The following is a 25,838-nucleotide window of genomic DNA, read 5'->3' on the forward strand; positions in this document are numbered from 1 at the left end:
GCTGTTCAGGCGGGGCTGGGTGGGAGTCTGGGCAGCCACCCTTGGCTGAGGACCAGTTTTGCCCTCCCTCATCCACCCAGCCTGCAAGCCAGGGCTCGGGAGGAAGCGTCTCTATGTGCCACTCCTAGGGCTGGAGTCAGAGCACCCCTCATGGTCCTGCAGACGGGAAGGCAGGAGGCTCCAGTGAGAGGAGGAGATAGGGTGTGGGTAGGGGCATGGGGGATGAGAGGAGGGGGCTCAGTATGGGGGATGGAGCTTAATGAAGGGCCAAGGCTTCAGCGAGGAGGGTGGAAGTTCAGTGAGGGGGGATGGGGCTCAGTGGAGGTTGCTAGAGAGTTTCTTAGCAATGCATTGTCTCTGCACCACCCCGGGCTCCTGAGGATGGTGGTTGGCAGTAGGGGAGACCGAGCACCTTAAAACCACTCCCCTTTCCCTAGGGTAGGCTGAGAGCCAAGAGCTCCTTTTCCCACCTCGACCCAAAGCTGGGGAGGTTGGTAGAGCTGCTGAGAAAGCTGGGATCTGCCTCTCCTTTTGCTCATCTTCCTTCCTGGTTTCCATGGGAATCGTGGCTCAGGATGATCAGGGTTTAATAGGATGGTACTGTGGGAGGAGTCAGCATCAGGCAGAGCCATCCATCCCACACGGGAAGGGGTTGGCTGCTAAGAAAGTGAGCTCCCTGTCTCTGGGAGTGTGCAAGCAGAGGCTGGATCACCAGTCGAGGTGGCTTTAGAAAGGGGTTCAGATGAGAAAAGGCGATTGGGAGGCCTCTTCCCTGGGACACGTAGGCTTTGTGTGATTGGCCCAGGTGGTCCCACGTTCCAGATATCCCTGTGCCTTATTGAGGGGTCATGATGCCTTGGGATCTGCCCCCCAGACCTACCCCCCACCCCTGCTCTCTGTGCCTGGCCCTGAGCTTGACATACACACACGAAGCTGAATCACACCCAGTTTCTTCCTGGAGGGGCAGCGCGTCTGATCGGGGAGGCACACAAGAAAATAAACACAGTTGGGTAAATCTTACATAATGGGGCAGACCAGGCTGGAAGGAAGATTCTATCATTTATTTGTATGGTCAATAGATGTCTTTTGAGCAATTCTTCTGGGTTGAGCCTTGTTCTAGGTGCTAGGGTCACAGCGATGAACAAAACACAAAGAGCCCTGTCCCCTGGAGTTGACAGCATAGTGGAGAGGCCAGCTACCTACCTGGCAAAGCACGGAGTGATGGGGAGTACTGGTTGGTGAGTGGATCTGTGGAATCCTCATGGATCCCACGAGGAGTGGCCAGAAGGCAGTGTAGGTGTGGCCTGAAAGGAAGTTTGTTAGTGGTATAGGTTAAGGGCTTTGAACAGCTCCAGCTTTATCCTGCAGGCAATTGCAAACTCTGTGAATGTGTGTGAGGCTGAAGAAAAGATGACCCCAGCAGATATGGAGCTCGGGGAGAAGGAAGCACAGTGGTCCCCCTAGGGCAGACTTGCCCACCTGTGCTTCTGTGTATAAGAGTTGTGTGAACACGTTTCCAGGTATAGGAGTATGTGTTTGTGTGTAGGAGGACGTCCTCTATGGGAGGACAACGACTGTGTATGATTATGGTGGCCTGGGGCAGCCTTGTGTGGTGGAAGGATCTTGGGGTTTGCAGATGATAAGGAGCAGATAACCAAGGCTTAACATGTGCCAACGCCTGAGTCCCGTGGACCTCAGCCTGGCTGTGAGCCGACAGGTCCTGGACTAGTCTGGACCAGAATGCTATGGATTCCCTTACCCCTCTAGGGTCGTGGACCTGGCCACCTGCTGCCGACAAGATAAATGTGCATACAAATAACATGGAAATGGACGAGACCTGTGGATGACCCACCCCTATTCCCACATCCCCTGGGCTTGAGTTACTCAACCTGTGCTCTTCCCCCCTCAGCTGCTGCTGGGCCTCTGGGAGCAGGTCCTGCGCACCCAAAGCCAAAATTCATATTTCCCCAATAAGTGCCTATGGCCAGATCCTTTCTCTGTGAGGGCTACCCCCACATCTGGGGCCACAGCCAGAGCTGATCCAGGCTAGTGGCCATGGCGGCACCTCCTTTGGGTGTGAATTTGAATATATACATACTCATGCATTTGCACACACAGTCACACACGAATGCACATATTTGCCATACCTGGACCCGTGTGCACACCTACAACTGTTCACACATATCTGCAAGTGTGCATACACACACCTATGTGCACACACATATGCATATGCACATTCCATAGATGTACACACACACAAATTCAGCTATACTGTGAAAGTATCACACATCCTCACAAAGAAATAAACTTACAAACCTCTAGTCATACCCTCTCCTGCCTTTATCCACACCATGCTCACAGTCCTGGGTGCAAGGCCTTACCCACCTGTGCACACACACACGGCTTACCGAAGGGTGGTCTATACCCATGCTCTCTCCAGGGCTGAAGCATTGAGGACAGGCTGTAGATGGACACAGAACCCACAGAGATGTCAGATTCCTCCAGGACGCTTCTTGGATTGTCCCTTTGCAGGGCCCCTAGGATGGAAGAGCCCTCTGTCAGTCTGTGGGCTCCACACCCCAAGTCATACTCTGACTGAGTCATACACTCTCTCCTGAGGAGCCTCCCATACTGAGATCTGGTCCTTGTTCATAGTCCTTGGGTCTGGCATGCCCAGGCAGGCCTGCCTGCCCAAGAAAGCTGCCTTGTACCCAGCTAGGCCTACCTGGATCCTGCCTCCTTCCACCTGATCTGCCTGAGCCCTCAACGAGAACCAGGCCAACTTCTATAGTTGCTGAGGAGTCTGAGGACAGAGAGGACCAGAAGTTTGCCTGCGGTCACCCAGTATGTCAAGGCAGGGTGCAGATTCGAACCTGGGCTTCCAGGAGTATGACCGTGGTTAACAGTGACAGGATAAATGCATGTCAGGCACCAGACAGGCTTATGGAAGTAAGACAGGTGGGCATGGGGGATGAGAGCAGATGTGGGGTCTACTGGGTGTCTGCTGGTGCCACTCTGTCACCTGGAGAGATGGCGAACAGGAAGTCTGCTCTCCCAGCCTGGATGAGGAAGTGCTTTGTGAGCACCATGGCCCACAGGAGTGTCATTATTATTGGGAACAACAGAGGGCTGGTTTCTGGACAGGGCCTGAGGTCTGGTAGGCCTGGTACCCAGGTTGACAGGCTGTCAGCTGACTCACCTTTTCCTAAAATACTCAGTAGCTGGGCCACTGGGCAGTTATAGCGGCCGGTAAGGTGGGGAGACAAAAGGAAGTGTCTAGAGGGGCTGGGCCAGGCATTCCTGGGGCTGGGTTTTCTTGTGACAGAGATGGGCAGAGGGTTCAGGGACTGGGAGCATAGGACCCTCAGTCACTGCACTGTTGGGGACAAAAGGAGAGGTAGGAAAATCTGTTCTTCTCACATGCCTTTCCTCAAGATAAGGGGCATGAATTTAGGACACAGATTGGAGCCAGATGGTCTGAGTTTGAATTTTGGCTCCATTACTTACTAGCTGTGTGACTGTGGACAAATTACTTGGTCTCTCTGTGCCTCAGTTTTCCATACGTATAAAATGTGGCTAATAATAGATCCAACTTTATACTGTTGTTGAGAAGGTGAAATGCGAGGCACATAGTAAGGGCTCAATAAATGTTAAAGCCCCTCGGACACAGACGCCCCCAGCTCCAGATATACACACTCAGCCTTTTAGGGGCCAGCTGTGACCGTCGATTCCACGGGACTGATGTCAGCCAGGAACAAGATACATCTAATCCAGGGTTCTCAAACCTGGCAGCAAATTAGAATCACCTGGGAACATTTAAAAATATCTGGGATGGGGGAGTCCCAGGCATGAGCAAGGTGAGAACCTAACATAGAATCACAGAACGTAGACCTGGAAGACAGGGACCTATAGGGGAGCGGAGGAGCCCTGGCTTTGGAGGAAGGGTCACTTCCTGGCAAGGAGCGTTTGCGCATGGCCTGTCATTTTGGCATCTCAAGGAGCCTTGACTGCCTCTTCTGGGAGGGGGCTGGATGGAGAATTTCAAGGATCACATCGGGGGGGATGTTTTTGAAAGAATCTCTGTATCCTGCCAAACATCGAAAGAAAAAAATGTTTGTTTATTGAATCCAGTGTATTAACATTTCACAGATGGGAAAAATGAGGTCCAGAGATGTTCAGTGTCCTGCTCAGAATCACACAGCAAGTCTGTGGCAGAGTTAGGACTGAAACCCTTGGAGGAATGGTTGAATCTGAAGGATGGATGCAGAATGAATCTCTCTGAGTTGAGGGAGACGTAGAGCATGTCCCTGGGGCTCCAGCCACTGAGCTGCAGTGTAAGATAACCAAGTAAGATTTAAGAAATAACTTGTCATGAGGTGAGTGCTGTGGAGGTCCTGCTTAGAGCTGAGAGCCCAAGAGATGGTGGCTATGCCAGGCCAGGGTTGGCTCTTGACTGCAGGGTGTGAGATGTCTTCAGAACAAATAGGTCTGGCCAGTGGCCTTAACAGACAGCTCCTGGGTACCTGTGTCCCATCCAGGCTATAATAGCCCGGGATTGACAGGTACTCAGGATTTGCCAAGAGATTTGTGCACTGGGCTCAGACTCGGTGCTTAGAATAGCCCTTACATCGGTCACCCCCCTTTATAGAGCAGGAAACTGAGGCCAAAAAAGGAAGGGAGGCCCTTTTCTGGGTCAGAACCTTTACACCATCTTAGCCCATGTAGTTTTCTACAGTGCTAAAAAGTAGGCCACATTGCCCCTAATTTGAAGGTGAAGTAAAATACATCAACTGGGCCTGGATCACTTAGTGACAGAAAAGCTTCCCACTCCTCCCCATGTCCCCAGACATGATTCCCAGGAAAAACTCAAGAAGGGGACCCAGAGGACTAAGGTAGCATCAAGGGAAGTTCTCCTAGAGGAGGTGTCCACCTAAATGATAAACAGGTGGACAGGATCTGGTGGGCATTGGGGTAGGGTGGCATGGGTAAAGATCTGGAGGTGAGAATGAGTCAGTCACTCATCTGCGTAGAGGAGGAAGTATAAATTTAAGAAATGGTGGTGAGAGGGTCAAAGCTGGGTAAATAAATCAGGGCTAAGTTATAGAGGGTCTGCCATGTCAGGCTGAGGATTTGGGCTTTATTGTGTTTGTGGTAGGGAGTCTTTAAAGGTGTCTGAGCAGAGGCAGAAGCACGTGCAGAGCTGTGCCTCGGAAACAGAGGTGGGAGAAATCCGGGTTTGGAGGGCCTCCTCCTGAGCTGATGGCACAGCCAGGGCTCCGCCCAGCCTGTGTGCCAGGTGCCTGGACTGTGTCCAGGACTGGGCTCAGTGACTCAACGTTGAGGAAATCACTCCCCAGGGAGAAAGGGCCCAGATGAATCAGCCCAGTGAGGGGAGGCTGGGGGCTCACTGAGTCACCCTCCAAGTGGGGAAGAGGGGTGTTGTAGAGAAAGGGGCCAGCAGCGCAGCGGTCAGGATTCAGGTCAGTCCACAGCAAGGGCTGTCGGGAGACTGGCTGACTTCCCACCCTTGTCGGGGTTGACTGTCCTGGCAGTCTTGTGAAAGAGATGGGATAACTGAGGCCCACAAACGGGAGGGAATCTGACCAAGGTCAAGCAGCAAGTCGCCGGCAAAGGCATGGCATGATCCAAAGCGCACCCTCTAGTCCAGACACGTCCTACCACCCCAGCGGATCTCATGCTAAATGGAGGCGAGGAACTAGTGGGTCCAGGCAGGGAGCTGGCCCAGGTGATCCTTCCTCCCTCTGCCCGCCCCCATTTCCCTCGCCCCGCAGATGGCAAATAGGCCCAGGCGGCGCTGCCGCGAAAGGACAGCAGGGGGCGTAGAAGCGTCACGGCTGCCGCAGGCGCCTGAGCACAGAGGCCGCGCTGCGGAGAACTGCGCTCCGGACGCGCGGGTCCCACCGCCGAACTGTGAACTGTGTGGCCCTGGGGCCTGCACCATCTCCGGCTTCGGGGACGCCAACGCAGACCTGCCCGTCCGGTGCTGGGGGTCCGGCGCCCCTACCCCGCACTCAGGAGTGGTGCGCCTGCCCGTGTGTGCGCTCGTGTGTCCGTGCGCACGTGTCCCCCGCACAGATTGGCTATTGCCCCCCAGGCCTGTCCGTCGCTGGGCGACCTCTAAAATTCTCCCCGACTTCCCCATTTCTCCTGAAGAGGAGTCAGCCCGCGGCTCCTGGCATGGGGTCAGCGGCCCCTAGCCCCCTAGCCCCCGCCTCTCCGCCCCTCCCGTCACTGCGCTGGTCTCTGGCTTGGAGCTCTGGCCGGGCCCCAGGACTTTCTAAGTGGGGGAAGAGGATGTGATCTGAAGAGAGAGGTTCTGAGAGACGAGATAGCGACAGTAGGGGCGAGGGGCCAGAGAAGGGAGCGGAGGCTGAGAACCGGCTACCTGGTGGGCGATCCTAATAGCGGACAAGCTGGAAGAGTCTTGAGAGCAGAGAGAGAAGGGAGGTGAGAGCTGGGGTGGGGGGGCCCAGGGGGGTCCGCACGTCCGACTAGCCGAGAGGTGCAGCCCGCGGTGGCGGGAGGGTAGGCGGGGCTGCGCGGTCGGGGGCGGGGAGTGGGCGGGCCGGGGCGGGGCCGGGGCGGACCCTCGCGCGGACCCGGCGGAGCTGTCGCGGACGCGCTGACCGAGCGCAGCGGCCGGGCCGGCGGGCGGGCGGGCGGCTGCGAGCATGGTCCTGGTGTTGCACCACATCCTCATCGCTGTTGTCCAATTCCTCAGGCGGGGCCAGCAGGTCTTCCTCAAGCCGGACGAGCCGCCGCCGCCGCCGCAGCCATGCGCCGACAGCCTGCAGGTAGGGGGGCCCCCAGCACTGGGCACGAGGAGGACGGGGTGCCGGGCGAGCGCCTGGCTGGGTCCTCCACGGAGAGTGCAGGCGCCGACTCGGTGGTCCACTCTGCCCCTGAACCCTCCTCAAGGTGGGGCCCCCTCCCCTAGCCCTGAATTCCACTCCTGTGCTGGGACTGCAGCCCATACCCGGAGCCCTTGAATCCCCAGCTCACAGTTGAAACCTCACCCCAGACTCTGATCCCCTTTCGGATCTGGGACTCCACTCCAAGCACTGAACTCCCAATAGGGAGTTCACAGAAGGACCCCAGCCGGGCGCCAGTCCCCACCGAGAGCTCTTTAAACCTGGAACCCCTTGCCTCCCAGATCAACGGATGACCCCTGCCCCAATCCCCAAACACCCACTATATATTTCAGACTCCGGGTACACCCATAACACCTGAACCCTCAGCGTTCAGCCAGGACTCCCCCTCAGTGCTGGAGCCTCACCCCAACCCCTGAACCTCTACTCCACAGCCTCGTCTGTGCCCCCATCCAGATTCCCACTCCAGCATCTGGACTTTGATCCTCACCTGGGACCCTACCCCAGGGTCAAAACACAGCTTTTCCTCATAGCTTGTCTCCTTCTCTGCAGGACCCCCTCCCACCTGCCTCCCGCTTTCCTTCCCTTCCTCCCTTCTGTATAGGAGGTCCCCTAGTCTCTTAGGGGTCTCACCCTCTCCTCTTGTTTCTCTCCAGGTGTGGTAGTCCCACTTTATTCTCTGGTTTCTCCCCTGGCTTCTCCGAGTCCTTCTGGGCCTCCTCTCTCTCTGCCCCTCCATGTCTCTTTCTTGGTCCCCTCTGCCCTGTTCATCTTTCTCAGTTTGTCCCCTCTATTTCTCTAGGTCTCTGTCTTTGTTCTAGGGTCTCACTCTGTGATCATCCCCTCCCCCTATATCTGCCTCTGCTTTCCAGTGAGGAAGGGGCATGCTCAGAGTGCTGGGCTGGTGTCTGCAGGACCTCCACTTGCCCCATGTTGTCAGGCATGGCATGGTGTGGGCGCTCGTAGAAGGGGCTAAACATGGAGGGTACAGCCTTTGGGTGGTGCCCAGGGATCTAAGGTGGGTGGGGATTGTGCAGTGGCACTGGGGTTCATAACTTGTAAACCCCCCATCCCCACTGTCCTGGTCTTGACTGGGAGCAGCTGGGGGTGTGGGATTGGAGAGAGGGGAGTAGACTGCAATCTGGTGTCAGTTACCTGTGGTGGGAGGGTTCCAGGACTGGGTGAGTCTGAGATGTATGTATTTGTGTAGGATGGCCCACGTTGCATGTGTTGGGTGTGCCTTGTGTGTGATCATGTGTGATGTGTCATGTAATATTGTGTGTGGCACCACCAGGGGGATTATTTGGGGGGGATTTGTGGGGGCTTATGGTGAGTGTGAAGATTGTGACTGTGTGTCATTGCATGTCGTGCATGGCTAGGATGGTTGCGTTGTGAGTGTGGAGTGGTGCCGTGTGCATGAGTGTTGTATGTGTAGGGGACATGTGTGTATGTGGTGTGTCTGTCTCCGTGGGGTGGAGTTGTTGTAGGGGCAGCCTGCCTGGGGGATTGTGTGTGTGGTTGCGTATGTTATTGGCTCTTGTGTGTATCCCAGAAGAGCCACTGTGGGGGCCTGATGAAGGGGTTTCATTGGACGTCGTGGTGGAGGGGAGTGGGGGGGGGGAGTTGTGTGTGCCCGAGTGTGTTCGCAGCCTAGGTGGCTTAGACTCTCTGTGGTACATCCTAGGCTTGCTTGGGAAATGTATTAGGACCTGTGTGTTGGTGTTTGAGCATCATATGTCCGTGTGATGGCTGTTTGTGCAACTCTGGGTAGTGGAGAGTGCAGCAGCCAGGGCCGAGGAGTCCCAGGCAAGGGGCTGGTTGACTCTGTGTGTGTGTGTGTGTGTGTGTGTGTGTGTCTGTGTGTGTGTGTGTGTGTGAGCGCGCCCACATGCACATGGGGGGGAGGAGGCAATATGCAGGCAGGATTGTGTATGCCGAGGGGCTGTGTGTGGCCACAAACATGTGACATTAGGCGTGCACATTATCTATGCAGGGTGTGTCTCGTCTAGATGGTGTGTGTGTTGAATTTAATTGGACGTGTGTGTGTGCCTGTGGTTGGGGAGGTGAGTGTGGGGTGTGTGAGGTGCATGGTGGGAGGTTGAGTGTGAGTGTGGTGTGAGGTGTGGGTGTGTGAGCTGTGTGACTTTTCAGTGTGACGCGTGGATTATGTGATCTTTTCTCCCTGTGAGCTGTTTATGTGTGGTGTGTGGTGAGGAGTGTGGAAAGGGTGTCCAGTGAGCTAGCGATGTGTGTGTGGGGTGAGGCAGTGTTAAGGAATGTGGAATGTGCTGCAGGGGGTAAGGAAGTGTGTGCACACGGTGTGTGGGGTGAGGGACGAGGCAGTCAATGTTTGGGGCGTGGGGGATACAGCAGGTGTCCCATAAATGTTCGTGGAAGGGTGTGCGTGTGTGTGCAGGGAGGGCTTGGCTGCCATCTTGTCCTTGCTCCCCTCCCAGTTAGGTCCCCAGAGATGCCCAGTGACGTCCTCTCATGGCCCACCCCAAGCTAAGCTGCCTCTAGCCTTTGCCCTTCATCCTCCTCACTTTGACCAAGGCCTTTGTCTTGGGTTTCCGGCTGAGCAGGCGCTGGACAGGCAGGCGGCGGGTGATGTTGTGGTCTGGGAACCTTTGTTCTTTTCCTCTTGGTCTGTGTCGTGTTTTGGGCTGGGATATGAGGAGGGCGGGGAGAGGATGCACGTGTTGCAGGGTCACTGTGTTTACTACCACCTCACAATGCTCCACAGCGGGGAGGGGTTCAGGCACAGGCCGTGAGGCCCCGGGTGGCATCCCCAGTGGTGCCTTCTTGGCTCAAGAGCAGGCTTGAGGGGCGCCTGAGTGGCTCCGTCGGTTAAGAATCTGACTTTGACTCAGGTCGTGATCTCACAGTTCGTGGGTTAAAGCCCCGCGTCGGGCTCTGGGCTGACAGCTCGGAGCCTGGAGTCTGCTTCCGATTCTATGTGTGTGTCTCTCTCTGCCCCTCCCCTGCTTGCACTCTGTCTCTGTCTCTCTGTCTCAAAAATAAATAAACATTAAAAAAATAATAAAAAAATAAAAAAAGACTGGGCTTGGGCCAGGAATGGTTTCTGGGTGAGTTTGCCACCATGAGGGATTAGTCCCATGGGTGGCCCAGTACCCCTTCTGGCTCACGTGTCTCCAGGATGCTGAGCAGTCAGGGGCCCTCTTCTGCCTGCCAGCCTGTCCCTCTTCCCTTCTCTGTGTGGCCCTCAGGGAGTGTCCCTACTGGGCTGGGGGTCAACCAGGAAGGCCTCAATGTATCTCCTTTTGTTGACCTCCCATCTGACAGGAGGAAGAGTCCCTGCCCTCACAGAGACCCTTATCTGAGAAAGGAAGCCTGGTGACACTTTGGGGACTCTCTAGTCTGATAGGGGAGATACCAGTCAGGAGGAAGACCCAGGTCACACCCTCCAGAGAAAGCAACAGGGAAACCTTAGTGGGCAGCCTGCTGACAGGTATTTGAGAGGATGAAAGGCCAGGGCTCCTAGCAGTTGGAAGGCACAGAGACTACCAGAGTCAGTCAGGGGAGGTGGCTGGGGGCAGCGCCCCAGCATCACCCTCCAAAAGGCTCTCTGCGGTGAGTGGGCTTAATAAGCTGGGCCTTGATGGGGGTGTTGAGTAGGCAGAGAAATGTGGCCTGGGGCTGAGGAAGATTCTCAACTGGAAAATTCAACTGGAAAATTCTCAACTGGAAAATTCAAAAACACATCTTGACGGCATTTGGTCCTTCCCAAGCAATACTGTCTAGCCTTGGATGGCCATCCCTGGGCCTCCAGCCTTCTCGAGCTTTCACATCACCTCTTCCCTTCCCCTTGTCTTTGGCCAGACTGATCGTCATCGTCATCATCATCTTTTAGGCAGCTCTTTCCAGATTCCAACCTCCTTTCACAGAAGTCTCATCTAACAGATTGGCTCATTCACTTGTCTAAAGCATTTATTGTGCACCTGCTACACACTAGGCAGGCACTTAAGTGCTGGGGTCACAGCAGTGACCAAACAGGCTTCCTGGGGCTCCCGTGTCCTTTGCCTGAGAAAACCCATCTTCCCAGCTCGGCCACACTGTTGGCCCCTTAGGCCCTGGGTACATGACCCTCCCTCCTGTGTTACCCTGGCCTGATGTACACTTGATTCTGTGAGGCTCCAGGTGTGCACCCCATGGTGTTGGGCTCACCGGAATGCGAGCTCTTCAGAAGCTGGGCCAGGTCTGCCCATCCCGCATGTCCTGAGCTGGGCTCGGCACAGTCCAGATGGCCACATCGATCATCAGATGTCCATATACCCTTGTGGGGTTGGCAGCCCATGTGCCGTCCAGAAAAACAGAGGCCCAGAGCAGGGAGGGGATTTTAGGAAGTCTCCTTCTTAGACCCTCCTATTGCCAGTGTTCTCAGAGACCAGAGAGGTCAGGTGATTTGTCCAGGTTTCACAGCAAGGTGACAGAACACAGCAATTTTCTATTTCCCAGAAAGCAGCTCTACTGGTCAGCAGGCTGGACTCCAGCCCCAGCACCATGCAGCTCCCTGGCTGGCCTCCGTGCTGCCTGTGGCGGGTGAACGATTATTAATGACCCCCCTGGCAAGGAGACAGGAAACGTTTCCCAGCCACAGCTGGGGACATGCTCCCTGCCAGCCCCAGCCATCCATACCCACCCCGGCCCTGGTGTCAGCACGGATGTTATCTCCATTCTGCCCCAGCCTTCCTCGCTCCTCCTGCCCATCCGCCTCCCGCATCCTTTTCCTCTCAGGGCTAAAGGACAAGAAGAGACAGAGCTTTCTGAACAACATCTCTGTCTCACCACTTTCTCCAACTTGATTCATCTCCACCTTCTTCCCTGCCCCAGACCAGCCAGAAGCAGCCCCTCCTTCTGGAAGCCTTCTCTGAATGCACCTGTAGGCCCTCCAGCAACCCTGGCCTGGACCCTGGCTGCTTCATCTCCCTCACTGCAGACTTTGCTCCCACTCTGATGGCCCTAAGTCTGGGCTGGGGACTTCCTGTGGCCTGTCCTCAATTGTTGTCTTAAGACTGACACTTTTGGGGCGCCTGGGTGGCTCAGTCGGTTGAGCGTCCGATTTCAGGTCAGGTCATGATCTCACAGTTCATGAGTTCGAGCCCTGCATCCGGCTCTGTGCTGACAGCTCAGAGCCTGGAGCCTGTTTCAGATTCTGTGTCTCCCTCTCTCTCTGCCCCTCCCCACTCATGCTCTGTCTCTCTCTGTCTCTAAAAAATGAATAAACGTTAAAAAAAATTAAAAAAAAAAAGACTGGCACTTTAAAGGGGCACCTAGGTGGCTCAGTCGGTTAAGCTTCCAACTTTGGCTCAGGTCATGATCTCACAGTCCATCAGTTCAAGCCCCATATCAGGCTCTGTGCTGACAACTCAGAGCCTGCTTTGGATTCCTTGTCTCCCTCTCTCTCTGCCCCTCCCCTGCTCATGCTCTGTCTCTCTGTATCTAAAAAATGAATAAATGTTAAAAAATTAAAAAAAAAAAAGACTGACACTTGGAGGATCCTCCCGGATGCCTCCTCCAAGAAGTCCCCAGCCCAACCCAGGGACTCTCACTTATCCTAAGCACCCCAGCCTGCCTGTCCATGCCACACACTATATACTGCCAGGCCTTCCTAGGTGGACATTTAGTGAGTACCTACTATGCGTCCAACAGAGAGGGGAGGTAGAAGTGAGCACAGTGTGGACTTTAAAGCTCTGCCACACACTGCCCCATGTCTGAGCAACCATGTGTCTGCCCCATGGCAGGTAAACACACCTAGGTACGAGGGCTGATGGCAGCCAGGTGATGGGGTCGGGGAGGAGGCACAAAGACTGATGCTGGTAGGTGGTGTGGTGAGGGCAGTGCTGGAGAGAAAGTAGGAGGCCATGGTGGGACAGAGCAGCAACCCCTGACTCAGCCCAGAGTAGGAGGGAGGGGCAAGTTGGGGAGCTTCCAGGAGGAAACGTATCTAATCTGAGAGTTAAGGGATGAACTAGGAGAAAGTTCTGGACAGAGAGGAGTGAATGGCACACGTGAAGCCTTGCTGGTGACAGACAGAGGGAAGGAAGTGTGGTTCTGTAGTTCTGTGTAGCTGGATCCTGGACTGCCAGGGTGGCCGAGTCCTAGGGTGAGATCTGGTGTGTGTGTGTGTGTGTGTGTGTGTGAAGCTGGTGACAAGGCTGGTGATGTCTGCAGGGGCCAAATTATGCAGGACTCCCAAGTGAAGGGATTTATGGACTTTTTCCAGAAGGAACTGGGCACTAGGTGGGGAGTTGAAAGCAGGGCAGAGACTGCTCAGACCTGCTTATTAGGAAACCTGGGCCATGGCTGGAGAGCACACGGAAGGGGTGCGGCAGGAGGCTGGGCTGGCCTTGCTGGAGGCTGGTGCATTGTGGTCCAGAGAAGGGCGAGGAGGCATGGGCAGGAAGATGGCCAGGATGGAGGGGAGGAGACAGACCTTCGAGGGGTGAAGAGGGAGCCGCTCAGCTATGGAGGTAGAAAGAGAGGGAGCACCTCCCTGCATGTCTGGTTGGGCTCCTGAGGGAAGACTGGGCGTGAGGGCAGATGCCTGGGCCTGTGTCAGGGTCCTCTAAGGACTGAAAGGTCTCAGGAAGGTCTCCCAGGTCAGGAGCTTGGAGGCTAAGCAGAGACCAGGAGACCTGGCCCCCACTCAGAGCTGCAGCATCCTCTCCAGGAGTGTGGGGACTCGGGAACTGCCCTGGGCAAAGAGTGTTCAGAATTCAAAAATTAAAACAATCTGTGAAACGTAATATTTAATAAAATTCAAATCCAAAACTGTATGAGCACATTCCAAAATGAGTTAAAATGTAAATTTATGAAAATGCTAAACATACTTGATGGTTCTAATATCAAATGTAGGTCTCATTTGCTTCCCTCCACTTCAGATCAGACTCCCCTGAAGCTGCTGCTGCCTCAGGGGTGGCCAACAGCCCCCCCTTCCCTCCCCCCCTCCCCCCAGGCTCCCAGTCTTGAGTTCAAGGCACCTCCTCTAGGGAGCCCGCCCTCTGGCTGTTAGCTTCAGGTGGCAGGCCTTTTGCTTTTCCTGTCCTCCACCCTGAGGGAGTTGGCCCCATCTGTGGTTGTCTTTATTTAGGGGGCCCAGGTGTAGACCTAGAGGAGGGATGGGTGAGAGTTGCACCCAGATTGGAGGAGGGTGAGGGGGCTGAGAGATACTCAGCTACAGTGCTCAGTGGGGGTGGTGTGGGGACACAGGAGGACTGGGGGAGGGCCAGGAGGGGGCATGAGGGGAAGTGAGCAAAACTCACAGAGCGGCCCCACTCCGGCATAAACACAGCTATTTCCTAATGTAAAAGTGACACCATTTCTGGAACACCCGAATGTTGTGGTCCCGTTTTGCCATCTCAGGAGTGGGCATTGCTTGGCTTGCACTCTCCGGTCATCTTGCACGAGGCCATTTTCTGGGCTGCGTTTTCTCACGGCGGGTGGGGGCGGGGGGCGGGAAGAAGGAAGTAGGGGTAGTATCTCCAAGGAGTGTATGAGCACCAGCTCTAGGGATGCATGACTCTAAGAATCCGGCAGTGTCAGTTTGTGGGCTTCTAGCCTTCCATGACTCTTAGCTTCCAGACAGAGCTGTGTGCAAGCTGGGTTGTGCGATTCCGACATTCTGCAACTTGAAGTTGCTGAGACTCCGGGAGCCAAATAGGCGGGCATTCTGTGAATCCAGGATTCTAGGATTTGATGACTTGATGATTCAATGATTCTAAATGGGGCTGCTGGGAAGAGCTGCAACCACCTTCCTTGTTAATGTCGATGTTAGGTTATTAAAAACATAAGGAGAAGCAACGGAGACAGCTCAGGATGGAGGGTGGCCCCACCCCCAGTGAGAGGGGAGGAGGGCTGAGCCGGTGTTGGGGGACCCAGACCCCTCTCCACCTGGGTCACATGGGCAGATTCTCCTGCCCCAACAGAAGTGATGTCTATGCACGTGTGAGATCTGCCACTCCCTAAGCTTGCAGGATAAGGGGTCATTTCCTTCATCCCCCTGCCTCCATCCTTCAACTATTTCGGATTATAGCAGAGAGAGGAGTGCCCTTTCCTCCCAGCCACTAAAGTCTCTGGGCAGAAATGTCGACAGACAGAGGAGGAAAGAGAGGCCTGCTTACCACCTACCCCCCTTCCCCACCAACCCTGGCCTGAGGGGGAAAACAGGACATGAACACTTCCTGGACACGGACGTGGAAATGCACGAACACTTGCTTGTGAGGGCCCCAAGTACAAAGGGCCTCCGACTGGGGCAGAGGCCAGGGCAGCCAGAGGAGCAGTGTGGGCATTGGCTGGTGACCCATCAGCACCTCTTGAGCACAGGCCAAGGAGGGAGGACCCTGCTTGTGCCCGGGAGGTGGCTGTGAGAAGAGCTTAAGGAAGGGAGGTCCCAGGCCAAGTCGCCTGGAGATGGATGACCAGTGGGTGCTCCCTTGTGGCACAGGCCGGGCGGCTTGCTGCCTCTTGGCTTCTGCACTTGTCTCAGCACCTGTGCCAGAGTTGGGTGGGGGGGATCCCCTAGGCAGGAGAGAAGTATCTTTGGCTTCTAGAGAGCTCGCTCCGATTGGGTTCCTCAGAAGCCTGGTGCCGCTGCAGGAGTCCCAGCATGGTGGGCTCAAAGATCAGGTGAGGGAGACCAGGAGCTGGCCCAGGTCGCACAGCAGAGCAGGACCTGAAACCCAGCTTCCTGACTCCCAGTCCTGGGTGCTCCCCATTGTCTGCAGCTTCCCCCTTTCCCCTGTAACTCCTGGGGAACAGGAGCTGAGGCAGGACTCCTGTTAGGGGGCAGAGCCCTTGTCGATCACTCCTCCATCTTTCTCCTCCCACAGGCCAGAAGGCAGGTAGGGTGGCGGCAGCTGCTCCCTGTCATCCCCAAGGTTCCATTGTCTACTGCATCCTGTCTTGGCCCTGAGGATAGGGTCCCCAGCCACCCGACCCACAGTGAGCCTCCTGGGCACTCCTGCCCCTTCACTCGGGCTCTCTCCCCACCCTGCAAGTCTCCATCTCTGGCTGGCTGTGTGTGTGTGTCAGCCTCCCTCCAAAGATCGTTAGACTTGGACGGGCCCTAGGAGATCGAGTCCCATGCTTTTATTCTTCAGAAGAGGAAAGTAGCTCAGAGAGGGAAGGTCCTATGCTGGGCCCGCGTCACGGAAGCACACTGCCCTCGGTGTCAGGCGACTAAGGTGTGAACTGAGGTCATGACCCACAACGGGCTTCTCTTTCAGCCCTGAGTTGTCATCCCTCTTCTTTACTCAGACTACTGTCTTGTCTGCCCCTGTGCCTGCCGCCTAGCTGACCCCTACCTTGGGCAGAACCTGCCCTCGGGACATAGACTGGAGCTCAGGACTCCGTGACTGGGATGACACCCATGCCCACACGGACACACAGTCACGTGCAAGTGCATACATGAGAACATATAAGTCCCAGGTGAAAACCTATATCTCATAGTTAGGAGGCTGTTCTGGAACCTGGTGTTCTCTTCTTGTGAGGCACCACACACCTCCTCTAGGAAGCACTCCAGGACCTCTCTGCATATTGTCTCCATCTCACTAGCCTCTTTATGACAGCTGGGTTCTACGATCCTAGGTTCCTCCACTGTGATCCCAAGGTCATGGGTGAGTCTCCTCCTAGTCCTAAAGCCCCTCCTTCAGTGTCCCTTCCTTCTGTCTCCAAGAGGGGCTCAGCTTCCTGTGGCTGGGTGGGGAGAGCCTTGTGGTCCCCAGAGGACAGTGGGACAATGAGGAGGCCGTGACAGATGAGACATTGTGTCTTCCCCAAAGCAGGCTCCACCCTACCCTAACCTCCTGGCTGGTGTCTGGGGCACAACTCTTAGGACTAGGGTCCTCGTCTGACCCCACAGCCTTGACCTGTCAGCGTAGAGGTCAGAGAATCATAACCACGATCCTACTCAGCAGTTCTCTAACTGGAGGTTGTGAAGCCCAGGTCCCCAGGGTGTCGGCAGCATAATAATGGGTGCTGCAGACTCCCAGGAGGGGTGAGCTGGACCTCCCTGCCCGGGGGGTAGGCAGGGGTGTGGTAAACACTAAGGCTGGGTGGGATTATGGAGGAGCTGTGAATGCCTTGCTGAGACTCCCCTTTTCCAGCCTACCTTCCCCATGCTGGCAGCTGGTGCTGGGGAGCCAGAGAGCAGGGGCCTCTCCAGGGAGGGGTAGAGAGGCGGGAGAGTATTTGGAGAATCATAACTAGCACTGCCTCCTGTCACGGGAGGGAGAGAGAGTTGGCCCAGGGTAATACAGCGGGTGGACCATCGGAGGCCTGGGTGGAAAAGAAGTTTGAGGCCTGTGGACAAAAGGGATGGGCTTGGGGTTAGTTATTTAGCTCAGCCCTTGTCATTTCCTCTGCCGGACATGGCCGGGTTAGCAGGGTCATCGCACAGAGGGAAGCAACAGGCCGGGACCAATGCCCTACAGTAGACTCGCACACATGGGTGACCTCGTCACACCCTGGGCTGCAGTCAGTCCGTGCGGACCACAGTCACCCATGGAGATGGCCACATCTAGACCACCGCTCCACATGCAGACCCAGTCTTCCTAGGCGACACTCAGGCATGGCTGTCAGCATGGCTGAGTCGGGAGATCCCATAGGACACGGGGACGTGTGGGACAAACAGACGCCCTGCCACAGCCACACCACAAGTATCCACATACCAGGTGCAGCTCCTGTCACCCCTATGGTGACCCAAGGAAAGCCATAAATTCCAACAGTCATGGGCAGGCATCCAGAACCTGGATGAGAAGAGGGGACCACCAGGCAGGAGATGCAGAACCCCCCCACCAATGCCAGACTGTGCCCTCCCCCCAGCTCGCTGAGCGCCCAAGGCTGTTTATTTCCTAGCAGAGATGGGTGTCTCATCCCTCTCCCCCTCCCGTCCCCACCACACGCTTCCAAAGCTGCCAAATCAAATCAGCCCCTGCGCCCGCGCCAGGCTGGCATGGCGGCCAGCAGCTGACTGGAAGGAAGCCAGGCTCAGAATATCCCGCCGCCTGTGCCTGTCCAATGCTTGGGTGTGCTTGTCGGGTGGGGGTGGGGAGGGGCAGCCAGCCCCTGGGCAGTGCCTTCGAGAGGCTGGGGTTTCTGGAGGCCACCTGGGTGGTAGGCTCCTGGAGAATGAGTGAGCTGAGCAGCTCCCTGGTGTCTGCCAGCATTATGAGGCGCTGTGGGGTCCGACCAGAGCTCAGATGACTGAGCACCAGGCCAGGGTTGGGGCACCAGCTGGAAGCCCGACCCCGTGGCTGTGTGAGCTAGATAGGACAAACCCCATTTTGCAGATGGGGAAACTGAGGATTAGAGAAGGGTAGTGAAGTTTCCTGGAGAGAAGCGGAAGTGGAGAAGGCATCAGAAAGGGTGAAAATGTGGTTGTTCCCCTCCTGAGGAGGTCCTGGTTGAACGAAAGAGCTCAACTCTGTTCCCAGAGAAGAGGTGTCCTCCTGAATTAGGGAGTAAGAAGGGAGGGTGAGGGGAGAGCAGGGTGAAATCAGGCAAGGCTTCCTGGAGGAGGCCACTTGTGGGGAAGAGGAAGCCCTGGGCCTGCTGGGGACTGGGTGGGCGGGGGTAGGCTGGGAAGAAGGGGAGAAGGCCTGGCAAGCCTCAGCCCCTGGCCTTCTTGTCTCTGCAGCTGACTGGGACCTACTTGCACAGAAGCCAGTCCCCCCAGAGAGTAGAGATGCCGGACTGGAGGTGAGAGCTCAGTGGAGGGAGGCGTGGGTGGGCTTGGAGGGGTGGGGGCACAGACTGGGGGTCAGTCTGAGCATTGTCCCCACCCCTGGGAGGACTGGGAGGCTGGAGCCGAATCCCACCCCTGCCCCCACCAGCCTAGGGTCACCCCACACCAAGATCACCTTCCTTGCCCTATTCCTGCCTGGGGTCCTCTCCCATTGAGGATTCATCCTCCTCCCAAGTCACCAGGGAATCATTTCAGACTCCTCCCTAGGCCTCCCCACCCTCATCCAATGATTCCCTGTTGATTTTCTGCCCTAAGTGTTTTCTGAATTCCCCTCGTCCTCTCCACTCCTGCTGCCTGCCCCAGTCCAGCACTGGTCATCTTTCCCCTGCACGGCTCACTGGCTCACTGCTTTCAGTTGCCCCACTCTCCATGTGGCTGCCAGGAGGCTCTTTCTAACACGCATACCTGAATTTGTCACTTTTCTGCTCAAAAATCGATGCTTCCCATCCTCCTGCTCCCTCTGCAGTCCCTGCCTCCCCAGAACCACTCCTGCCACTCTCTTCTCCCTCAGCTTCCCAAATCTTTCTGGGCTCAGCTCTAGCCTCCCCTCCTCCAGGAAGCCCTCCCTGCCCCTCATGCTCCCTCCTCTGAGCTCTCCTGCCTAGTCAGACGGGGGCATTCCGGTGTCTGTGCCATTAGCACTCTATTTTCTCCATTATGTGACTCTGTAGGTCTTCTCCCCTTGAACTGTGAGCTCCTTAGCCTGGGGACTGTGCCTTTTTCATTCCTGAGTCTCCCACCTCCTTCCAAAGGAAGGTGCATTTCCTTTGATGTGAGGGATGCCATCCACACCCCGGCCATGCCTTTGGGGTGCCTCACAGTATTCAGCGCTCAGAGGGGCCTTGAGCAGCAGAAATGGGGTGGGCTGCAGACTGGGTGGAGTGGCACAGAGGAAGGTTGTGTGTAACGTCAGACCGAGCAGCAAGACCAGCATGAGCCTTCTCTTGTACCCAGGCCCGGCTAAGAGAAAGGGGAGCCTCCTCTGTGTCAGAAGCATTAGACACACTTCCTTGTTCAATCCTCATGACCCCCCAGTGAAACAGCAGCTGTTATTATTCTCCTTTGAGGAAGCTGAGGCCCAGTGAGGTCACACAGTGAGCAAATGGGGCAGATCTGAGTGTGGATCCCAGATGCGTCTCATGCCCGCCACTTGCTCTCTCCCTGCCCTCCGGTAACATGGGAAAGAAGACGCCCACACATGGCCTGGCGCACAGCAGGGCTCAGCATGGACTCACTGCCGGGACGTGGGGGCCAAGCCCTGAGAATGTCCCTACAGCCGGGAGTTGGGGAAGGGAGAGAGGAGGGGGCACCCAGAAAGTCATTATTAATTTATTTATGATCATGGCATTCCCCATGGGGCAGGGGCTCCCCCCGCCCCAGAGCTGGGACAGATGGTGTTCCTGGGAGCCAGCAGTGTCTCGGCAGCCACAGCCACCTGCCAGGAAAGCCTGGATTTGTCATCCTCCCAGGAAGCCATGAGGGGACACGGCTTTGGAGAAGCTGAGACCCGCCTTGGTGCTTGGGAGCTAGGCCCCAGGGGAAGGAGCCAGTCCCAGGCTCCTCATTTATACCTCTGTGTACCACCCTCTTTGCCTAGGCCTGGGCCCAGTTCCCTACAAGTGCAAGTCCTGCCCCTCCTGTCTAGCTCCACCGAGCCCCAGCAGGAGGCCTCTCCCGATCATACCCATTGGATCCCTTTGCTTCTGTTCTGTCTCCCCGTTTCCTTTGTCTGGGTCCTGCTGCCTCCTCCCTCAGAGGGAGGGTCTTAGGCTGTGAGCCCCTCAGCTCTCAGCTCTGGCCTGTCCCCCAGCCTCACATCCACCCTGAAGATGGCAGCTGTCTGCCTGGCCTCTGGGCAGAGCCTACTCTATCTCTGGGCTCAGTTAGCACCCCATCCCAAGTGCCTAAGCCCATGCTCAGCTCTGCTGGGAGAGAGTGCCAGGCACTCCTCAACATAAAAAGGACAGGACCGGAGAGAGCAGGGACCCTAGGATATGGTCATACTACAGAGACAGCGGGGCGGAAAGAGGGAAGAGGGATGGGGTGACTGAGAAGGACCCCCCCCACCCTGCCAGGGTGGTTGCTAGAGACAAGGCCTCATCTAGCAGACTGACTGTGGGTCAGATGGGCATGTGTCCAAGTCCCAGTTTCACTGCTTTCTAAGAGTGTGAGCTTGGACCAGTCCCTTAACCAGACTGAGCATCAGTTTCTTCACCTGTCAAAGGGGATAAGAAGATCCATCATTATTGGACGTAATCACAGCAGAGCTGCTGGGGCATGTTACAAAGTATGTGTGAGCTGCCTGGCCCGGGCCTGGCCCACAGCAGGTCCTTAGAGGGAGCTGGCTCCCTCCCTGCTTCCCACAAGGGTGAGATCCTTGGAGCCAGGCCTAGGCTGACAGGGTGCACCTTGGGGCTGGGCCAGGGTTAATGGAGGTTCTGTGGGCACGGCACGTTCTCCTGGCACTGGCAGCTTGACAGCCAGGGGAGCAGGGCTGCCAGCACCCATCCCTATGGCGGGCATCTGTTCAGCACACCCTCTTGGGATGGCTCCCTGGCTCCTGTGCCAACCCGCCAGCTTGGGGGAGGGCTCTTCACACTCAGCCTGGAATCCTCCTTCAGGGCCAGGGCCATTGCTCTCTGGATGTTGGGGTGGAGGCAGTTCAAGTAGTGAACTGAGCACGTTGGTTCCATGCCCTCTCTGTGCTGGTTCTCGGGGCCCAGAAGGATCTTGGGAGCAGTAGCTAGGGCAGAGGCTGGGGGAGAGGCAGACGTAGACAATGGCACAGGTATCCCCACTAAGCATGCTAATGCTCTGCCCAGCACTGGCTCCTCTGTCGCTGCTCATGGGATAAATAGAGGCCACACCCCTTGGCATTGTCGGCCCTGCCTGCTGGGCCCCCTCAGGGCTACCCCTTGCTCCCGGACTTGGCAGTCCTTGTTACTTCCCAGGACACCAGCTCTTCCTGGCCTCCCTGCCTTTGTTTGCACCGACCCCTTTCTCTGGAATGCTTTTCCCTTTTTTCTCTGCCTACTCCCTTTTTAAGCCTCAGGTTAGAGGTCACCTCTTCTGTAGAGTCCTCCCAAATTGCTCCCTCCACTCAGATCGAATCAGTCTCCCCTCTTTCCTGGGCACTCACAGCTCCCAAGCTTCCCTGAGCTCTAGCTGGGTAACTTGTTAGCCCATGTGGTTGCATATCCTTTCCCACATAGTTGTAAACACATGGGGGATAGGAACCAAGGCTGAGTCTCCTTTGTCTCTCCTGAGCCCGCATGGGACCTGGCAAGGCCTCGTACATAGTAGGTGCCCAATTAATGGTTCTTGATTAAAGGAGAATGGCTGTGTGAAGTGTTGGAGGAGTTCCAAGAAAGGGCAATTGCTGGATTGGGGAGAGTCTTGGAGACTTCCTGGAGGAGGTGGCCTTGGAACTTTGAAGGATGGAGAGGGTTAAGGCCATGGACTGATGAAGCCAAAGATCAGCTAGATAGTCAGAGAGGTCCATGTGGCCAGCTCTTAAGAAAACTACATGAGGACAACAAGGTCCAGCCCAGGACTGGGAACAAGCAGATAGAGAGCCTGAAACAAAGACTCAGCCCCAGAGGGTACTGTGGGAGGCTGGCTTGGTGCTGAGAAGCCAGATCCCAAAACCCCTCTGCCCCTGGGTCCTGGACTGAAGAATGCTTGGTCCCAGAGTCTGGGGTGAGGCTGAGGCCACCAATGGTGAGTAAATGGGCCCAGTGTGGCAGGCTCGTGATAGGCAGGACTAGGCATAGGGCTAGGCAGGAGCTGGGGTGATCCTGTAAGGTAAGATTGCTGTGGGGGCTGAGAAAGTCTTCACACATGGAAGGAGCCGCTGGGGCCAGGCCGTGTGGGCAGGATGCCCTGGGTCTCCGTGAGAGAAGGCCCAGCACGTCAGTGGAGCCCAGGCAATGGGCAGCGAGCACCTGGATGCGGCTGGAAGGGCTGCTTTCCAGGAGGCAACACTTTCTGGCCTGTTTAAAATTGAGTGAGTGCTCCTAACTGGCAGGTGTGCCAGCCTCCTCCTGGGTTCTCCACGTCAGGATTAAGTAGCCTCAGTGATGCCCCATGGCCCCAAGGGAGCTGCTTGCAGCTAGTTGGCCATAGCATCCGGCCTCTATAGGGGCCCCGAGGCCCTGCCATCTGCCTGTGCCCACCTGTTGGACCGCACAGGCTCGGGCTGTGTAGGGACTTGGGGCCAGGGAGGTGGTCTCAGCTGCCACCCAGTCCGTCTGTCTGTCTGTCCATCCATTTTGTCCACACCCCCGCCCAAACAAGGACCAGGTAGAGATGGGCAGGCATGGGTCCTGCAATCCGAGAAGCCTAGTCTGAAGGGGGAGGCATCAAGTACCAGGGATTTGCACCCAGAAAAGACATAAGCTCAGACTGTGCTGGGCATTAGGCAGGCCAAGGCCCAGGGAGGTCAGCCCCCTTGAGAGCTTGGAATGGAGCCTCAGAGAGAGGCAGAGACTGGCTCAGAGACACGCAGCAGGTCTGAGGTGGTGTTGGGGGTAGATGCTGTGAGCCCCAGAACAAGGTTCCTCAGGCGGGCCCCTCCCCCACCAACCTGCCTGGTCCTTGGCTGTAAACACTGAGAGAACAAGTTCCGTTTCCTGGGAAATATTTATCTCAGGCCGTGTGGGGAGCGTGTGCTGGCCTCCCTGTGTCCTTCCTGCAGGCTGGCCTGGGGCGGGAGGGAGGTGAGGGGGCCTGGCAGCCATGGGGGGCAGTCTGCAGGCCGGGCCAGGGCCAAAGGCAGGGCCAGGAAGGGAGTGCCCGGAGGCTCCTCTTGGAGCCAGAATCTAAATGCTGGAATGGGGGAGGGGGGGAAGGATAGCAGAGAAGTCTGTTTTTCTCCAAATCCCACAGCATAATTTGCCTGTCTCCCATGTTCTTGTCTTCATCTGTGGCAGCCCTGTCTCTTCCTGGTTCCTACCTCCAAGCGTTTGCTCCTGTCTGGTGCCCCCACCTCAGATGCATTTTCTTCCTTGTCTTCATATTTGCCAGCTCTCAGCTGGCTTCCTCTGGGAAGGCTTCCCTGATTCGCTAACCCCCTAAGCTTTTGTCCTCCTCTTCCACCTTCTGTCCTTCTCTTCCGGCTCCCAGCAGCTTCAGACTGAGCCTCATAGACCAGTGTAGACAGCCTCTTCCAGACAGCCCTCGAGTCCCCTTCCTGGTCATCCTGGGAGTGGGTGGGGCAGGGCCCAGAGGCCGCCTCCTTTCAGTGGACAGGGCATGAGCCCAGGCACTTGGGGAATCCAGGTTGATTGAATGGGGGGAATGTCCCACGGGGCCCAACCAGAATGATGGGGGGCAGGAGGTGCAGGGTTCCCACTGGGTGGCCCTTGGGCTTTGGGCTGTGTGTCCCAGGCTGGGCCAGGCCTGACTGGGGCCCTGACAACAGGAAATCCTTGAAGGAACAAGCAGTGGCTAAGGACTCTGAACACAACAACAGGAAACAGCCTTGACATGGGGCAGCAGCTCAGGCGACTGTGCCCAGTGGGGTGGGGTGGGCGGAAGCTTATGGGACCCAGGGTGACACTGAGATGCTGATCATGGGGCAGTGGGTATTCTACTGAATATGTGACACTGATCTTGTGACGTTATGTGTTATCGAGCATGTGACCTGAATCTTGGGATACCGTGTGGACAGTGAGTGAGTCACTGAGTGTGACACTAAGTGTGTGACACCAAAGGATACCAAATGTGTGACACCACTGATCAAAGACTGTGAGACCATGGATGTGGCACTGAGCACACTTTGATACTGTGTACTATTGATTGTATGATGCTAAGTGATACTAGGTCTGTGACGCTGAGGCTCTGACACCATAAGGGTCAAATATGTAAACACAGATGAATGACATTGTGCAATAACAGGTGTGGTCCTTGTGGCTCAAGTGTCTGACACTGAATTGTGAAACCAAGTGTGTCCCCCAAGCGTATGCTGTAGTGAGGCTGAGTGTGTAACCAAGGGTGTGACATGGGGTGACATCAAGTGTCACTAAGCGACTCTAAGTCCACTGTTGGCTGAATGTGTGATAATGTGAAACGTGACCACACGACACTGTGTATGACACAGTCCCAGGAAGACTCCGGTGGGTTCAGACAGGGAAGTGACACAGTCTAATGCATGATTTTGAGATTGCTCTAGCTGTAGTGTTTGCGCAGGGGGTGGGGGGCAGTTGGAATGTGAGTTGGAGGGGCAGAGAGGAGGTGAGCAGACAAACTGGAGGCCGCAGCAGCCACCCAGGCAGGAGATAGTGGTGCCCGGGCTATGGGGATGCGGATGAATCACAGAGAAACGGATGAACTTTGGAGATAGATGGGAGGTTGCGATGACAGAACTTGCTGATGAATAAGAGGATGAGCTGGAGGGAGAAGTGGACGGTGGCTTCCGGTTTCTGGTTTGAGGAACCAAATAATGGATAGTAGAGTCGCTACTGAGATGAGTGAAGAATAGTGGGAGGTCAAGGTTAGGGGCATGAGAGAGGACAAGGAGGAAGAAATTAAGAGATCTGTTTTGGACGGAAGTCAAACATCCAGATGAATGTGTCCAGTGGGCAGCAGAGGCCAGGCTGGGGATATATATTTGGGGGGCAGTAGGTGTGGCTAGGATGACCTAGGGAGAGAGCTCAAGGAGAGTGAGGTGAGGACTGAGCCCTGGCCCCAGACCTGCAGACTCCATCAGCTAGAGGCCTGGGAGGTGAGGAGAAGCACCAAGGAGACAGAGGAGGAGTGGCCAGGGAGGTGGAGGATACTGAGAGTGTGGAGTGAGGTAGCCAGGGGAGACAGTGCAGGACTGGGTCCAGGCATTAGTCAGCCTGACAGGAACCAAGTCAGTGACCGGGTGGGGCCCGAAGCCAGCAGGCCTGGGTGGGTGCTGAGTCTGGGGTGAAGACAGAGCATAGTCAACACTTTGGAGACCTTTGGCTCTAAGGAATATGAAGGGGCGTGGCCACTGGAAAAGGTGTGAGGTCAAGGGAAAGTAAACTTTTTAAATTATGGAATATTTGAAATACACACAATAGTGGGGAGAATAATACAATAAACTTGCCATATACCCATCACCCAAATCTAACAGTTACCAAGATTTGGGCACATTTAATACATCTATCCCTCCCCACCCCACCCCCCTTTTTTTTTCTTTTTTTTTTCCTGAAGTA

At 56.0% G+C, this 25,838-nt stretch overlaps 1 protein-coding gene across 3 annotated transcripts in view; it reads left to right on the forward strand.

Moving 5' to 3' along the window:
• Positions 1–25,838, forward strand: part of PDE2A (phosphodiesterase 2A) — a 94,316-nt gene that overhangs the window by 21,222 nt on the left and 47,256 nt on the right. Inside the window, exons 2-3 of one of the 3 annotated variants that reach the window (XM_043580325.1) lie at positions 6,743–6,815; positions 18,547–18,608. In XM_043580325.1, the coding sequence (XP_043436260.1) occupies positions 6,797–6,815; positions 18,547–18,608 (81 nt within the window). In that variant the 5' untranslated portion in view covers positions 6,743–6,796. Of the gene's footprint in view, positions 1–6,686; positions 6,816–18,546; positions 18,609–25,838 lie in introns of those variants that run through there. The other 2 variants (XM_043580324.1, XM_043580323.1) reach the window with 2 other exon arrangements.

The sequence above is a fragment of the Prionailurus bengalensis genome, chromosome D1 (assembly GCF_016509475.1).
Source record: "Prionailurus bengalensis isolate Pbe53 chromosome D1, Fcat_Pben_1.1_paternal_pri, whole genome shotgun sequence".
Taxonomy (NCBI): domain Eukaryota; kingdom Metazoa; phylum Chordata; class Mammalia; order Carnivora; family Felidae; genus Prionailurus; species Prionailurus bengalensis.